At 38.7% G+C, this 18382-nt stretch overlaps 1 protein-coding gene across 1 annotated transcript in view; it reads right to left on the bottom strand.

Annotated features, from left to right (window-relative positions):
- The window catches only part of ALK (ALK receptor tyrosine kinase), a 330970-nt gene that overhangs the window by 97520 nt on the left and 215068 nt on the right, over nt 1-18382 (bottom strand). The window contains exon 5 of the mRNA XM_074897345.1: nt 12968-13095. Coding sequence (XP_074753446.1) covers nt 12968-13095 — 128 coding nt within the window. The remainder of the gene's footprint in view (nt 1-12967; nt 13096-18382) is intronic.

Genomic DNA, 18382 nt, shown 5'->3' with positions numbered 1-18382 from the left:
ATTAAAGGATTGAGTTACTGCTTCTGCTTAAACAGAAGTGAGACAGTCATTTGGAAGGGTAATAAAAATAAACAACATAATGCAAGAGAGGGAATTGCACCTACTGGTAAGGAAGTAACTGAAAAAATAACATAGATCTATTACCACTCTTTGGAAAGCAACATGGGATCCAGTGTCCAAATGCAACTCAATTTAAGTAGATTTTTCAAAAAGCCTTCATTGAGGTCTTGCATAAAGGAATGTGGTCAACAAAAAACCCCAAACTTTTACATATATGTGATTATGTGAGGATGCAGAGAAGCAATATGATCTACAGAGCTCCATCAGATCGCTCTTGGCTGTAGCTCTGCTTCTATCAAAAAACCACTTCTGTATCTGAATGTTCTTTTGTGCAAAAGAACTGGTTTTGGTGTTTTGGGTTTGTTTTGTTTTGTTTTAAATATACCTTCTTTTCTAGACCCACTCATAAAATATCTACAGATGGTAAAAACCCAGGACTGATTTCCTTATACAGGTTTCCCAGAACAGCTCTTTTTTTTGTTTTTAGTGCAGAGGCTCCTAGGTCTGACAGGAAGCATCCTGTCAAAGCTGCACAAATGAAGCTTATCTTGGTAATGCTGGTATTGTAAAGTATTCCTGGATAGCACTATTAATCTTGCACTCAACAGCCATTTAATTTTTTTCAGGGTTTATCCTAAGAGAGTCTGAATAAACTCCTGCAAAATAATTACTATAAAATGATTTATCTAGCATGTTAACCAGTGAGCGTTGAGGATGTTCAATAGAGAATCTGTTTGTTAAAGATTCCTTGCCTGACACTATTCATTCGAAAGTGAGGAATGGGCGGGCAGATTTTATAGATTACCAGTATTAAAGCACCCACTGGCTTTAAAAGGATAGTTCTGTTAGAAATTCCAGGCTACAATTCTTCAAGCAAAGCATTGTCCCCTTCCTGACACTCTGATGATGCTATGATGTTATAGGTGGAATGAATTGCTCTCTGAAGTGCCTCTTTTTCTCTCTGTTGACTACAGAGGGACCCCAGAGACTAGCTTTGACATGATGCCTAACTTTCAGATAGCTGAAGTCACAAAAGATGAATACCACCTTGTCTAACTTCATACAACAAAGCATCTGAATGTCTGAACTAAATCTTGCCTAGGGAGATTGAATCCCATGATGTTGTGAATTAGATGACTGGTTTATTATACAGATTTTATTCCCTGACAGTTCAGCTGAGATCTGGACTGAGAATTGTGCTGAACTGCTTAGGAATTAGCTTTGCATTTTGGAGTTTAGCAAAAGATTTTTTTTGTCTCATATCCACTGAAAATATTTTCTGGCCTTCGTTCAAGTGCTAAAAAAAGCAGCCAGCATCAGCAGAATATAGATGCGTTAAAAAAGAGGTCTCCTATACAGTATTAAGACAAAGAAATAAGGAGAAAGGGACAAGTCCATTGCTTGGCTTTGTAAACTGGAAAAGAATCTTTCTTCATTTCATCTAACACCTTTCCTACGCACTCTTTATGAACACTTGGCACTTAGTAAAACCCACATAAGTACAGCAAGATTCCTTAGGCAAACAGGGAAGCTCTGCCATGACCAAGCTCTCTGCCTGAGTAACTTTTGGAATGAGTGCAGTTTTCTAAAGAGGAGTCTCCAGAGACAGCACTCAATTATACCAACACGGTTGCAGCTTATGCAATGCCTAGCATCAACTGAAAACTCAAAGCTGACAGCAAGTCTAATCTTTCCTGTTTCACCAGTCAAATCCCTCGACTTAAACTTTTTAGAGATGCACCAGTAAACTGCTGGTTATTGTTTCTGCCACAAATAGTCTGATTCTGTTCACTCACTACTTCTCTCTCATTTCTAAGATCGATGAAAGGGCCATTTAAAATTGTTTCCACTTCTTCACAACTAATTCCACCCCAGGTGTCAGTTAATCTAATGTTCACGTACTGTGGCCCAGCCAAAGGGCTTTGGTCATCTCTACTCATCTGCTGCCACTTGCCTTTGTATTTGTGCTAAGGAATTGACAATCAAATTTCTTTTTCCTTTGCTTGTACTCAGTGCAGGGCACAGACCAAACTCATTTGTAAGGACTGCTCTGAGATGGTATAGCAATATGAATAAATGGAAACAGTAATAAACTTCTCTCTAGAATTTACAGAACAGTATCACTGTGGGGTTGCAGCACAGGAAGAGTAATTTTGCACGACTGACTTCCATTTGGTGGCATCCTGTTGGTCATGACACTTGGTTTGATTTTGGCAATTACCCTAATTGTCCAGGAAAAGAATGCACTGTTTACTTGAAAAGTCAAAAATTAACATGAACCAGAGAATGATCTGACTGCTATTATACTTGAAAAAGACAACTGTAATGCTTTGCAGACACTGTTGATGTCTGGTACTGCTAGTAACAGAAGAAGCAACATTTATTATAATTTAAAGGGAGCTACATGAAGTCACAAATTAACCCACATTCTAGAAATCAACAATTAAGATGAAGACTACTTGCTACAATATAAACTTATAATGGAGTAATAATTGCCCTAAAGGTTTTGTGATGAGATTAGATAGGCAGGAATGTTTTATGACTAAAGGGAAAGAGGAGAAGTAAGCTTGTTCAAATGAGTGAAATTGCCTGATCTCACTTGGGAGCAGAGGAAGTTGGAGGTGCTCCAAAGATGAAATTTGAAGAAAACAGAAAACACTGTAAGCATGGAAGACCACCACAAAGCACTTGTGCAACAATGAACAGGTCAAACATCTCTTGGAGTAGAACTTGCTTCCAACATAGGATAGAAAAGGTTATTTTGCATTTCTCATTTGTCTTAATCAGTTTTAAGTTGTATTTTTAGAAATATACTTTGTACTAAATGTATTTTGCAATTCATTTTTTAAAAAATCAATGTTAACTTTATAGTAATATGTATTATTGCAAACACTGTCAGCTGTGTTCTCCTTTACTGATAATAAAAAAACCAGCTGTAACTGAAACCTAACTATTCTCTTTTCCAAACCAAACTCTTCTGTTGGCTGTGAAGAGCCCAGCAACGACAAAGAAACCGGTCCAAACTAGTGATGTTCCTATCAAACCTTGTTAGACTACTTGTTTTTCAAAAGCTTTGATAAATATATAGGGACAGATCTTCAGCTGATGTACATAGTGGAAGCTCCAACAATTAATAGGGTTAATGCGCAATGTGCTTTACAACTTTCACTAGCAGAAGCGCCACCCAAGTAACTTCATAGTTACTTCCCTTACTTTGGGAAATAGCTTGCACACAGTAAATACTTCCGTTACTTTGCTGTCTAAGCCACTTGGCAATTTTTGTAGACAGGTGATTCACTTTACTACTATTTTGTTACTGATGTATACAATAAAAGTGCCTGATGAGTTAATACTGTTGCCAAAACTTTACACTTAGTGTTTCTGATCTTAGAGTGATTGCTTTCTTTCCGTTATGGTTTCATTAACATATGTTCATAAATACATGTACGTACACTGTTATTCCGTGAGGTGCTTAAAGAGTCAACAGTGACTTTCTATAAATCAACAGCAACACTGATAATATTACAGAAATATTGAAATCTCATTCTTCTCATATTAATCTTTTTTTGTACTGTATAACATGACGCTGGATTTATGCAGCTGTTGCTTACAGCTCTAAATGACATCTTAAAAATCCGGTGCATAATTTAGGCTTAAGTGCATGCGATGTTCACTGCTGTAGTCTCCACAAAATCATTTACTCTAGATTGAGGCTCACACAAATCAACCAAAAGAGCTTCAATCCCAGTATGCCAGAACCCATCATCTCACAGAACCAGACAGATTGCCCCTCAACCCTTCAAAGTTTTTAAAGTATTAAAATAGTTGCTTTGTTCAGCTCTATTCACATCAAATGAAAAATCCACCACTGATATTATTTTCGGGACATGATAAATCTCTCTGTAAGAGTTGACTAAATCATATTTCCTTGTAGATCTAAAAAACATTTCCAAACTTCTTATTTTGCTTACCAACTTGCTGATACTCTATCAGTCATGCCCCATCAACAATACACTTCAACCTGGAACTGGACTCAGAGTCCAGCTGAAGTGCTTGCAACCACCTAGTTGTACAAAACTTCAGCATTTCAGCTGGCAATCTTTTAAAGAAGGGGGGGGGGAAAAAGTATTCTTAAAACTTCTTTCATGTAATAAAACCTGGTTGGTAATTTAAGATCTTGCCACCCGTGTGTGACTTGTGGATCAATATGCCTTACTAGCAGGGCTTTCAAAGGCTCAATTCATAAAAGCCCTGCATGCCTCATTTATGGAGGTACTCCGTAAAACTGCCTCCATCGAAGCACAGTACACGGTCTGTCTTTTCTCATCCTCACAGGTGGAAGGCATGCCTCAGTGCATTTCAGTAATGATGGCATTTTTAAAAACTCTTGGGGGACTGAAGAGCATGGTTCCTATTAATTTGTGCTCCTAAGTCACTTGGCAGCTTTTGAAACTTCCTCTCTTTCCCCACATTTTTCATTACTTCAAAGTAAAAGAATCACAACATACAGGTTTAATGATCCTGACTGAGATTCTGATGTGCAGCTACTGGTTGTGAGTTTCCAAATACAGCATAAAGGAGTCTCATTTGTTGAAAGGGCATGCACTCCTTTTCACAAAACTTTGGTCCCTCATTACAGATTCTTAAATTTTTCAGGGAAAAATCGATGCATCAGGTTTAGTCAGTTGGCATTTCTATTTATGTATTATGGATTTGATTTGGAATTACAAGGTCAAGGCTTTTTGGTTTCAGTTGTTCTATTGCATAGTGTCTAATTCACTGTATCCATCACTGCTGCCACCAATGTGCCACACCTCTCCCATACTAGATAAAGTGTAGAATTATTAAACAATGTCTGTAGTTTGGTGCAGCAATTGATTTGCTAAGAAAGCTAGCTGCAGTAGACCATGCAGAAACAGAACAGCAGGACAAAACAAGCATGGCTTCCTGGGGCAGAAAGAGGAAGGTTTTGGACAAGAAAAGGGAAGAGCTGGACAGGGTCTTAGAGCAAGATGGGTCAGATTTGCAATGAGACCTCTCAGACACAGAAAACAAGATTAATTTGAATACTTCAGAAGATAAGCCCTGACATGTAGAAGTGCTCTGAGCCAAATATAAGGAACTGGGGTTGTTTAGTATGGAGAAGAGGAGGCTGAGGGGAGACCTCATCTCCCTCTACAGCTACCTGAAAGGAGGTTGCAGAGAGCTGGGGATGAGTCTCTTTAACCAAGTAACAAGGGATAGGACAAGAGGGAATGGCCTCAAGTTGCACCAGGGAAGGTTTAGACTGGATATTAGGAAGCATTTCTTTCCAGAAGGGGTTGTTAGGTGTTGGAATGGGCTGCCCAGGGAGGTGGTGGAGTCCCCATCCCTGGAGGGGTTTGAGAGTCGGGCTGACATAACACCGAGGGATCTGGTGTAGTTGGGAACGGTCAGTGTTAGGTTAATGGTTGGACTGGATGATCTTCAAGGTCCTTTCTAACCTAGTTGATTCTGTGATTCTGTGAACTCTTTACTGTGTTAAAGAAAGAGGAAGAATTATACCTTTTCACAATCTTGTATGCATTGTACCATTACGTTGCAGTGGCACCTCAGAATCCAACGCTGGTTGCTGACATTAGTTGGTTGCTAACATTAGCAAGAACCTGCTGACAGGTTCTTGCTGCTGACATTATTTTGTGTTCTACAACCTGGAAGCACACAGAGAAAATCTCTCGTTCTTGTCCCATCTTCTCCTCATTCTTGTTCTTCATCTTCCAAAAATTATTTTGCTCATTAACGCCCCCCAGGCTCTGGTGAGCCATGCCAGAAAAAGGGATTATCTTTCACCTGAACATCCCACCTATTTATCTTTGCATTTGATAATTTAAATGTTAATTGATTATTCCTTTTGCATTTCATTTAATTTTCACAATCCACTGAATTTCTCTCAGTCTCACTGGGTTTCTTTGCTGGTTCAACAGATTGTCCATCTAGTTAGTTCAGTCTGGTTGACTGACTGGCTATCTGATTAAGTTTGATTGTTTTAGTTAATTAATTGGATTGTAAATGTTTATTCCAATCACTTCTAACTGGTCAAACTCTTTAATCATTTCCACTATCTAGACCAATTATTCCTGTGTGATATCCCGTCATTTGTTTTCAGTGTTACTGGTCTATCACCATCTCTCCTTTTCTCATCTCTCCCTCTCTCATTTATTCTTTTGCTCATGCAGTCTGACTCCTATCCTTTTTGCTTGATCATCTTCCTCTTCTGTTCTGACTTTCTAAGCTTTCCTGCTGTCTCTCACCTCTTTTCAGAGACCACCGTAATTATTCACAAATATGAATCAAGTTGCATAGCCAGGTCTTAACATCTTCAAACATCAGTCCTGTTTAAATCAAAAAACCTTTCCTACAGCTAACAGGGAACTTCATGGATCTATATAAAACAAAAGTCAGAGCAACACTATCCCCAAATATGTTTTAGCAAAATCAAGGTTCTGCATGCCCTCTGTTACAGGTTAGCAGTCTTTCAAAAATGTGGGGGTTTTATTATGGAGAGCAAACCAGAGAGATAGACTGTCATCCACTTACACAATGGAATCAGCTTGCATAAATCTTTGAATCTGGAGTAATACTGGTTTAAAATCATTGGGTCATCCATAAATCATCATTGTCCTCCCCATTTCTCAAGTGATAATAGTGAATTCTATGATTGTTTCAATAAATCAAAGCAGTTAAAACATCACAAGAACTAAGTGGCAGCAATTAATAGTAATAAAAATAAGTTCAATTTGGGGAAAGCAGATTACAGAGTTCATTTTCTTTCACTGAATCAATGGCTCCCCTGTTGAAATAAGCCTTAATTAAGGGAGAAGGTCAGGATAAAAATCATATACAGCATTAAAAAGATAATGTATTGGCCAATTCTTCAAAGTGTTAAAAAGTACTTAAGACCCACAACTGCCAACATTTGCAAGGGAACATTGTCTCTCAAGCAGTTTTCAGTACCTCTTATGAGCAGGCCCTTGTCTTTTGATTATTAAAGCTTTGAATTGTACAGGCTGAAATTTCTCAATTCTGCTTCTTAACACCAACCACCTGACGTTTTTTGAATCAGAGTAGATGAACCTGCCCACTCTGGTAAGACAGTAACTTTGACGAAGAAACACCTACATTCATTCCTGCTGTGGTAGATTCCAGCCTTTCCACTTTCTGGATGAATGCATCAATTTTAAAGACCAGTTTTGCAAGCACTATTGCACCATTTAAAAAAACATTTCTTTGTACCTCCTTCCTTATTTCTTAAAAAACCCAAATATATCATCAGTTGATTACTAAATAAAACAACAGAACGCTAGGTTCCACTTAGCAGCAACATACTGGCATGACTGACTTATCAAAACCAAATGCTCTAGATATTCAGGTTTATTTCCTGAGCGCCGCCCCCCGGCCCCCAACCTAATTTGGTGAGTACACTAGTGCTCTAAATAGATTAAATTATTTAACATAACCATCACTGTCTAAATTTGGCTCCACAAGAAGTAGGTGCTCACAGTCAGCAACAGAAATGCATAATCACTAATTCATTACTGTGAGAAGCTACTCTACCACTAACTGAGTTACTATGCCTTTCCTAGAAGCAATATTAAGACTACATTTGCTTAATTTTTTATTCCCAGCATTACTACAACTTAATTTTTAAAAGATGAAAATGAAAAATAAAAACAAAGATAAGCCCTTTAACAAGTGCATTAAATTTGTTTTACTTAAATGGGCACAAACCCCAAGTGAAATAATTTTCACTTTGGAATTACCTTAAAATGATTTCAGTTCACTACAGCCACCACACTCATCTGTAAAGCAGTTTTGTCTCCAACACAAGATCCCTACAGGATAAAAACACTAGCAGGTTAGAGATAGTTTTTGGCACACTACCTGAAGTCAGAATAGCCAGTGGTACCTCATGGGGGAGAAGAAGTAGATGGGGAGAAAATTGGCTGCCAAAGCATCTGGAAGCAAATATTTTTAAAATAGTAAGGCCTTTCCAAATGTCTACTTAGTGAAATTAGATCCACAGGAAAACCAGCTCAATGCAACTGTATAAATGGCATAGACCACTCCAGGGAAAATGCAGCTAATCTCGCTGATTTTATTTTTTTTTAAATGAAGGATACTCAGAACTTAATCCAGACATACTGAATAATTCCCATTGACTTGTATTAACTCTGGATCTATCCTCTGGCTTGGTAAGTTCCTTAACCATGGCATTAATGCCAAAGGAAACACTCCAGCTTCCTTTACATGAAGATGACCCGGATATGCCAAGTAAGTATTATGGTAAATGTTGGCCCTAAAGCTCAAATAGAAACAACTACTTTTGAAATTCAAGACTTTTTTTTTTTTTTTAAATCATGTATATTTTTCAGATTTATAACAACAGAACAATACTGACTGTGCTCATTGCTCTGTTCACCTGTTCCCTTGAATTTCTGGGCAGTGGTGGACCTCCAAACCATATAAGATGACATGGTTGGTTCCACTGAAGGTACATGTCTTCTCTCCACTACCCAACAATTACAACTAAGCACATAATTAATAAAAAGAAATAGACACAATTAAGTTAGTTGCTTCATAGATGTTCTGTAAACATCCTGCAATTTTACTCAAGTGAAATTTACTTAGAAGTTATACAAAATTTTTGATAAATTAATTATTAACATCTAAATTAGCTGTGTGTCATGTGGGACTTCAATTAGAAACCCATGTTTAAATTTTTTACATTGAGAAGAAACAATCACTGGAATCACCTCCCCAGGGATGTGGTGGAGTCCCCATCACTGAAGGTTTTCAAGATGTAGGTGGTCAGAGTGCTAGATAATCTCACCTAGGCTCCCTCTCCCACAAGAGGTTGGACCAGATGATCTTCTGAGGCCCCTTCCAACCTGGGCTGTTTTATAATTCTGTTGGATACATTGATATCATTTCAGTTCTCGATTTTGAAGAGGTTAACTTCTCTAGGCAATTTTCCAGTAGGAAGCCTCAAGAACTCATTTTGAAAAGGGGCTCACTGGTATTTCATTAAGTTCAGTTAACCACAACATCCTGTCAGCAAATTAATTTATAAGACAAACTGCAGAAAGTGAGCATACGTGAGAAAACTGAAATGATACATATTCAGGTTTTGTCTGAATACACAAACCCGTCATTTCAGTAATGATTCATATACATAAGTAATCCTGTTTGAAGAAAGCCCTTTATTGATTTCCTGCAGTTGATTCATAAATCTGTAGTTAGACGATTTATCAAACAGAATCATGAAGAATTCTATCTGGCAATTGCTCATATTTCTTCATACATGTTGCAAGTCCACATTCTTACTCTTCCCTCACTATCTCTTTTCCCAGTAAAATCACCTTCACGTCTTCAAAATTTTTCCTTTCTTGAGAGGCCCTCTGCTTTGGATCAAGGATTTTGCTTTTAGTACAGCCTTAACATCACCCTTCAGAAATTTGAGTATGTGTTATAATCATAAGATCATTACAGAACTAACTTCTTACCAGCTCTGAAGGTAATGAGTGTGTTTCTATGTCCTTTCAGTATCTGTGAAAAAAACTAATGCTGAGTGGACAGAAGCATTAATTTAATCAACAACACACAGCCTTTTGCCTCTCCAAAATAAATGTTTTTTATGTTGCTTACTGAGCTTGAAAACTTGAAAGCTAAGTGCTTCCTCTTGGACAGGCTGAGTGTCTGAAATAACTGCTTTTAACAGCCTTGGAGCATCATTAAACCTTTAACAGGTTCTAGAAGCATTTGATCTCCACGCCCCTTACTTAAAAAGTTACTTAGAACTGGTAAATCGAACATTGCTAAGTAAAACAATATCTTGTCATTTACTTGTGCTTACTATTAAGTACTTTAATTAAGACTTTTGGAAATAAGTTAGCAAATTAATTAATTTACAACTGCAATAAAAAAATCACTAAGAAACCCATTAAATATCATTAATAAGTCAATACATTACTTAGGAAATGAACTCTATTTTTATTGCTAGAAATTACCATCAACTATAAAATGCCACTGTACCAATTACTTTACTCGTAGAAGGAACAAATTCTTAACTGACATTATTAAATTAATATATTACTTCTCTGTATTTTTTTTTTCCTTTGGATACTGCATTTATTTAAATAGCAAGTTGTAAAGAAGAAAATTAGGCAATCAATAGTTTAGGTTTTACACACTGACAAACACAATCTGCTTCACATTGATGACAGTAATTGAAAGTCAATTGGCTGTAGGATGACAGGCAATGCCACCTGTTAACTGTCTGGATCCAAAACCTATAGAAAGCCAACCTTTCTATTCACTGTAGGGGCTTTCTGATCAGAATCTAATACTGTGGTTCAGGAAAACTTTCTGGAAAAAAACAAAAAAAAAAAAAAACAAAAAAACCCCAGCACTTAGAACATGTCAAGTGCTAAAAAGCCTTTAAAAAATTAAAAGCTAGAGGATGAAGTGCATGAGAAGAACAGTGATAATTAACTACAGCAATCTATTTGGACCAAATACAGTTTTGGCTTATCCTGAGCATTTATAAAAAAACTCCCACGCCCCAAAAAACAAACCCGAAAAAACAAAACCAAATGAAACATCTCAATCTGTAAGGGCTTTTCTCCTATGAACTAACCCAATCAAGACTGATTATATGATGAGAACTGGGAAATGTGAAGATACTCAAATGACAAATCACTTTGATTTTCTAATCTGCTGCACTGTTGAATGAAGAAGGGGAAACGTGGAGCACAATTAAGATATGGCAATGATAGAGTTATGTTTCCACTCAATTTTTAATTAGATGGGATACGAATCTAGAATTTTTAAATTTAGAATTAAAAAAAAAAAAAATTAGGAATTCTATCAGTATCTCATTTCTTAAAAAAAATTTATTTCCTCATTCAATCCCAAGGAGTCTGTAATTTTTTTCAGTTCAAATGCAATAAAAATCCTATCTTTTCCGTGATGAAAGAACTCAAAAAATGGAATTCCCAGTGCTCAAGTGCAAATCCCAACCTTGGACTTCCATTTTCTTCAAGCCCCTGTCAGCATCTAATTTAGATCTAAGCCTGTATCCACCTATGGAAATGGTAGCCTAATTTCCTAAGACTGCCTATGCGCCTTAATTTATTTTTAAATTGTGTATATGGTCTTCAAAAGGCTTAGAAAAATTAGGCTGAAAGCTTGTTACTGTTTCTCAGATGCTTCTTTCCCCAATTCACCCATGTTTTAGGTGCGTCAGTGACATTAAGTATCCAAGTAGCTAAGCTGCCCAAAGGCTTCTACCAGCTGCAGAAAAATTAGATTTAGATTAATCTTTTCTTATTGCTTTCCCTATTTTCTCCAAGCCTAAGGTGCCACCCTCAGCTGCTCATCACCACGTTCTTTCTCGTAAAAGGACACAGTACCACATCTTCCGCTGTGTGCAAAAGGCTTAGCAGTTTCAACCAACCGAAAAAAGAAAAAGTGGTTTTATTCCCTGGGGGTATTATTCATGCACCGTGTCCTGTAAGCAGAGCAGGGGAGTATGCAATTGCTACAAATGTGTAGACAAAATGGGAGATTTTTTCCTCCTTTTGCCCACAATATATCTTAATAGCCTCAGCAACTGACATCTGTCATTTGTCAGAACAATGCCCACTATTGGTATGAGCTCACTCAGCTGACATTATCCTTTGACTCAGCTGACTGACCGTCATGTACTGCTCTCCTTCAAGCGGTCCCAAGAGAAGAATCCATGTACCTTCATGGGAGCTGAATATCTCCCGTAGTCTGTCATAAAATTTGTTGCAATGAATTCCCAAAGCACTGTGGATTTGAACAACTCTATCCCATTCACTTTTTTGGGGGGAGAGTTGAAATACTTTGTTTTCAGCCTTAGAGAGATACCAAGATGCGTTCCATACATTAGTAGCAGAACAACAGGTGTATGAACATCTGAACATGCCTTGCGCTTTCAGCACAATGTCAGGCTGTTCCTTGATGGAGCTTAGAGATCACCTTTATGTACAGACAGTGCAATAAACCCCTTAATACAACTGACCTTTGTGGACAGCAACGTAAATAACCAAAACAATGTATAATTGCCAGCAGATTCCCCTGTCTTAGACAGGTTGAAAAGAAGGACATGCAGTATTCCAAAAAAATAAAATGGAGAAAAGGTAATGTGTTAGGTGCTACAAGTAATAATATTCTTCCCTGACATGTCACTTAAAGATTTCAGTATGATTCACAAGCTTCATAAAGCTGGTAGAACTAAAATGCAGCTGCTTCTGTCATGAAGCACTAAATTTACATACTTGAACTGGTAACAGAGCTTGTATTTACAAAAGTAACCATCATTAAGGTTGCCCATTATTAAAATTCCACGCACTACATCAAGCTGTTAGGGGTTACCCAGCAATAATTGCTTTGGAACATTGCCAAAGAAAGGCATATTTTACTAGAATCAAGTTTTCCACAGTTGTTAAAAAAAACAACCCTGAAATTTGTCTCCAGGAACATCAAAGAGATGGGTTGCAAGCAAGGAACCACTCATCTGTTCTACTTTCCGCTACAGAAAGTGAAGTTGTCAGGATAGGCATATGGCAAGCCAGGATGAATTCTACTTTGGTTCTCCCCAGATGAAATTTTCCTAGAAATTCTTTCTAAAGGGAAAAAAACTGAACTTGTTTCCTTGAAGAAGTTAAAAACTTCTAAGGTAACATTTAAAAAATACTTCCCTGGAAAGGACCCTATATTTTAAATTTAAATGATCTGACAAGAAGCTCTAATTCTGTGAAGGTCCTGTAACAGCCAGACTTCATGCTCCTCTCCAAAACGGCATCAAAACATGAGCTAGAAGCAATAAAATACTCTACATTACCTGTACTGCAGTTCTTCATTGCAAAGGAATCCACCGCTGCTACACTCTTGCTCCCATTAACAACATACTCCAGTGAGATCCGAAATGGTTTCTCTAGATGTCCAACTCTCCTTTGAAGCAACACCCATCTGGTCTCATCACACAGCAAGAGGAAAGAACAAAGAGGAGTGGTAAGAAAGGCTATTTTACAAGGACTAAATCCCCCAAAGCAGCAGCTCCACATGTGGCCCTCACTCCCCTCACAGTGCTCCACAGTCAGGGCCTTTCCCTCACATCAGTTTTGCAAAAGCAAGCTCCTAAGCACCAAGATTTCCATCCAGCTAAGATGTGAAAAACCCAGATAAATAGTAACTTATTGCTCCCTTCTGTCACACTTCTGTGCTCCCGGATTTCTCAATGTCTGCCTGCTGCTTACAAGAAGCTGAACTTCCTTTGCAAAGCAAGCTGCGAAATCTGTAGCACACATGCACACCCCCTTTAAACAGCACTCCTTCTGCTTCCCACTTGCAAAGTCTCTTAGTGACTCAGGCAATAAGGCAGTCTCCACGGCTTGCACAATAGCTCTAATTCCCAGCACTATGTCGCTGATTTGAGGTAACAGGCTTTGTTTCTAATGTAGCTGGCTGGGATGTCTACATGTGCATGAAGCACTAGAACTAAAGCATGCCATTTCTCCTCGCACTTCCTCCCCCTCCACCTCCCAAACAAAGTCCCACCAAGTAAATCAAGAAACTAAGGAACTGGATTAGCAGCCCTGGAGACTAACATCCACATTCCAAGAGTGTTTCAACTTTGCTTCTTGCCAAGAGTAGATGAGAACAAAAAGTCTGTATGAGCTTAATTTATTCTCTGAGATGCTAGAAGACATGAAGGCCTAGCTGTCTTTAACATCGACCTTCTCCCCTCTGATCCACTGGGTCTGCCGCTCCACCTGAAACACCTTGTCAGACAGCACAAGAACTACTCCTAGAGCCTCAACTCTTACACATCAGCATCTGATTTAACTTTCAAATGTTCTGTATCCAACAAGACATGTCTAAAGGTAGATAGTAAAAATGTAAGTATCTGTCTTTTTCCCCAATATACTGGAATTCTGATCAGTAAGGAAAACTTTTAGGAATAAAATACTTGCATGATAGCACGCTCTGGCCCATTTCACCTTTCATCCCTTGGCACAGGCTGCCAGTAAAATCACTTGTTGACACCATTTGTGACAGGCTGCTTCCCAAGAGGCGTGTATTACTTCAGCAGTGATACAGAGCCCATCACCCATTTCTCCCCAGTTTATTCTGTGCCTGCTCGCTAACCATAAATATTGTCAGAGACAAGAGAGTCTGTAAAGCCACTCAGTCACTACTAATCTACTTTTTCATATTTCTTCTGTTACAGGAAAAATGCACCACCAAGGAAAAAAGATCTCTTTGTAACATACTGTATGTAACTGGTCAGCTGGAGCCAAACAAGACAATAGGGGTGTAAAAAAAGCCTACTAGGAAATGCTCTTTAAAGTTACAGTTGCAAATTTTAAAAGATGAGAACAAAAACTTGCTGTGTTGCCTTAAGCTGCTTTCAAACACCAATATTAAGCATTTTGAAGGGAGAGAGTAACTATTTCTAGTTGACATAACACATCAGGGCAACACGTTTTTCATTGCTCTTAAAAAAATTTTTCCTCATCAAGTACTCCCATCACCCCCAGCTGTATGGGTTTGTGCATGTACATGGGCTGTCCACAAGAACACATTTCTGGGAAAGGAAACCCACTGGAACAGATGTTACGAACACAAGAAACTGCACAGCTGATCTTGCATCCATAACAAGAACCTCTTTCTCCAGAAGTACACCAAAATTTGGATGTTAACAAGTTAAGACATGCTTCTGAAAGGAATTATAACAACATATGTGTATGACATCTGCACCAACCAACCATCACTTGTGCCTGCTACGAGCATGAATCAATCCCAAATCACAGACCCTATACTGCTGCCAACTAGGAGACTTTTCCTTGCTCCAGACTCAAATACACTGTTTATCTCATCAGGGACACAACAGTGTCATTATGTTTTGCTGAACTGGACAAAATTGCCATCGGGCAAGAAAGCTGCCAACAGGTATGTTAAGGACCTAAAGAAAAGTGCTAAGCAAGTGGTGCATGAAGACCCTGCTAACAGCTAAATGCAGTTCAACTTGCAACTCAGAAAAGCAAATGCTGCTTTTTAATGATTTACTAGGTTTCCTCCTCCTTCTTTCAAGCAAGAGTGAAACTAGACTGCTAAATTTCATTTTTTAGACTTTTTTCATTTCCACATCTCCTCTTCTGACTTCGGTGACAGAGGTTCTTGCCTGAGAAGGGGATGTTGACATCTTTGCTACTTTTCCATTGCCTTCCCCCAAATAGATAAATCTGCTTTTACTGAAATTAAATAAAATAAAGCATTGATAGTATTCTAAATGCCTAGCTTCTGTGTGCATTATTTCTTTTGATGTTATCTAAAGTTAGGCATATTATTGGGATTAGAGGATATGAATTTCCCTACGAATAGAGTAAAAAAACACCTTAGATTTAATTTTGGTTATGAAATACAGAATCATCTGTATGTCATGAAAATTGTTCTCCTCAGCTTCAGAAGACTGATAGATTTTAATTCCAAGTACACAGTGGCTCTCAACAATGATTTCCATTTCTGTGCTACTGCTCACCCTCTGGATAAATGTGCCAGGAGTTTTAGGAATTGCTTTTCTGAGTTACTGGTGCAATAACTTTAGTTTGAAATTCTCAGGCCTCTCATAGTTTACCACAGAAACTTTATTAACTCCCAGAGCTGTTGCCAAGCAGGTATTTTATATCACTGCAATGCAAGACTGGAAAAGGCAGACTCACTCAAGCCCAGATTCATTACAAAATATATTCATATTTTGTGGTACAAATTCCTACAATAGGTTGTCTGAGATTTGAAGATTCATGTGAAAAGAAATCCCAAGTATCAGCCTCTTTCTTCAGAGACCCAAAAATAAATGAGCTAAAGATGACACTAACTGGTGGATTTATCAGGGACACTAAAAATAGCTACTGGGTCAGTAGAGAGGCCTGTGGGCAAATTCAGATGGGAGTCGATTTTGCTGTCATTCCGTGGCAGAATAGGGATTCTGATCTCCAGACTTTTCCATACAATGCCCTGTATTTAACAGACCCATACTCATTTGCAGATCCTGTACTACAGGCTGCCTGGCAGCAGCAAAGATCTACTTCAGCGTAAGTGATATGCATTAGATGTTAATGAGTAGTAGCTTTATTAAATTTCTATTAGTGGCCTATATGTTATGAATCTAATTTTAGAAAATTTTAGAAAGCATTTTAGCAAGGTAACAGAAAAGCTACTTCGGTCATCTTTTGAGATAGATGGGGAAATATCGCATGTGAAACCTCTTCTTACTGCAATCATGCTTACCAACCTGATAGCTCTCTATGCTGAGATGATTGGCTTGGTGGATGAGGGAAGCAGCGGTTGTCATTTATCTTGGCTTTATTAAGGTTTTCAATGCTGTCTCCCATCCCACCCCATCCTCACTGACAAAGTGATGGAAGTACAGACTATGTAAGTGGACAGTGAGGTGAACTGAAAACCGGCTGAACCACCAGGCTTAGAGGGTTATCATCAGCGGTACAGAGGCCAGTCACTAACAGTATACCTCGGGGCCAATAGTGGGGCCAATAATGTTTTCTGTCTTCATTAATGACATGGATAATGACATAGGCTCACCATCAGTAAGCTTCCAGTCAAACTGGGAGGAGTGTTTGATACACAGGATGGTTGGGGCTGCCACTGGGAGGAGCCTTGACAGGCTGGAAATTTGGGCCAACAGGAACCTCATCAAGTCCAACAAAGGGAAATGCAAAGTGCTGCCTCTGAGGAGGAACAACCCCATGCACCAGCATAGGACAGAAAGCGGCTGTGCAGAAGATGATTTGCGAATCCCGGTGGACAAAATGTTAAACGTAAGCTACCAATGTGTCCTCAATACAAGGAAGGACAATAGCTTCCTGGGCTGTCCTCAGAACAGCAGATCAAAGGGGTGACTGTTCCCTTCTTTTCAGCACTGGGAAGACACAGCTGGAGCACTGGGTCCAGTGCTGGACTTTCCAGCACAGGAAAGACATTGACCTACTGAAGTGAGTCCAGCAAACAGACAGATGATTAAGGGACTAGAGCATCTGACATACAAGAAGAGGCTGAGAAAACTGGGATTGTTTTCTCAGAGAGAAACTGAGAAAAGGCTCAGGAAGGGTCTTATCAATGTTTATATGTTATAGGAGGATGGAAGGAAGATGGAATCAGACAGTGGTATCCAACGAAAGGACAACACGCAAACACAAGGTACATTTGCTTGGATTGAAAGACAAGAAATTCCATTTAAAGACAAGGGAAAACTTGTTTACTCTAAGGGTGATTGAACACTGGAAGAACAGGTTGCCCAGAAATGTCCATCCTTGGAGATACTCAAAACCTGATTGCATATGGCTCTGTCTTACCCTGCATCAAGCAGGGAAGTTCGACTAGTCAATCTCAGAGGTTCCTTCCAACCTCAACCATTCTGCAATTCTGTGAAACTTAGTTCCCAAAAGCAAATTACAGCAGATAACGGATGCTTCTGTTATCCTCTGCATAACCTCCAAGCACTCTACAGAGTGATGAATCAGACTGGTACGCTGACAACTGCAAGGACAAAGGCATCAGTTACTGTGCACATAGCTATCATCTCCACATAGCCTTCAACGTAAAACCCTATTTTTACCACAACATTGGCCATAATAACCATGATGATTTCTCTAGCTACTGCCTCAGGCAATAAAAAAGACCACAGTTTAACACCTTAATTTAATCCTTTAGGTTGTAAAGCAACACACTGTATTGTATTGTTTAGGTGCTGCTCGGTGTCTTGATATAGCAGGCTACCTCCACCCAACAGGACCTTCGCTGAAGTTACACTAAGGCGGCAGTTGGATATCTGGAATCTGTAATATACCTAGATTTAGGCAGAAACTAATAACACTGTGGTCTTCAGTGACAAAATAGCTCAAAATCCTAGATCAAAATATTTTCAGACTTTAGATGAGTTCAGACATGTATATATTATCTAGAGAGAATTCGTTGCTTAAAGAAAGCTTGGGGAACACCTAGAGTTTCTTTTACAAAGCTGTATCACTCTTCTCCAAAACAGAAAATGCTGCTGACAGAACCTGAACACCAGGGCTGAATTTTCAAATTACCTTCTGTATACTCATTCACACTCCTTAAACATGGAAGTATGCTAGAAACTACCTTTGGCCATGCACAGCTCTGCAAGGATTATGTGTTAGACCCTGAACAATCCAGAGTACTTCTCTGTAAACTAACCTTTCTTAAACCTCCCATC

The sequence above is a fragment of the Athene noctua genome, chromosome 1 (genome assembly GCF_965140245.1).
Source record: "Athene noctua chromosome 1, bAthNoc1.hap1.1, whole genome shotgun sequence".
NCBI classification, from domain to species: domain Eukaryota; kingdom Metazoa; phylum Chordata; class Aves; order Strigiformes; family Strigidae; genus Athene; species Athene noctua.
Note: the sequence above shows the minus strand (reverse complement) of the source record. Positions and strands in the feature narration are given on the sequence as shown.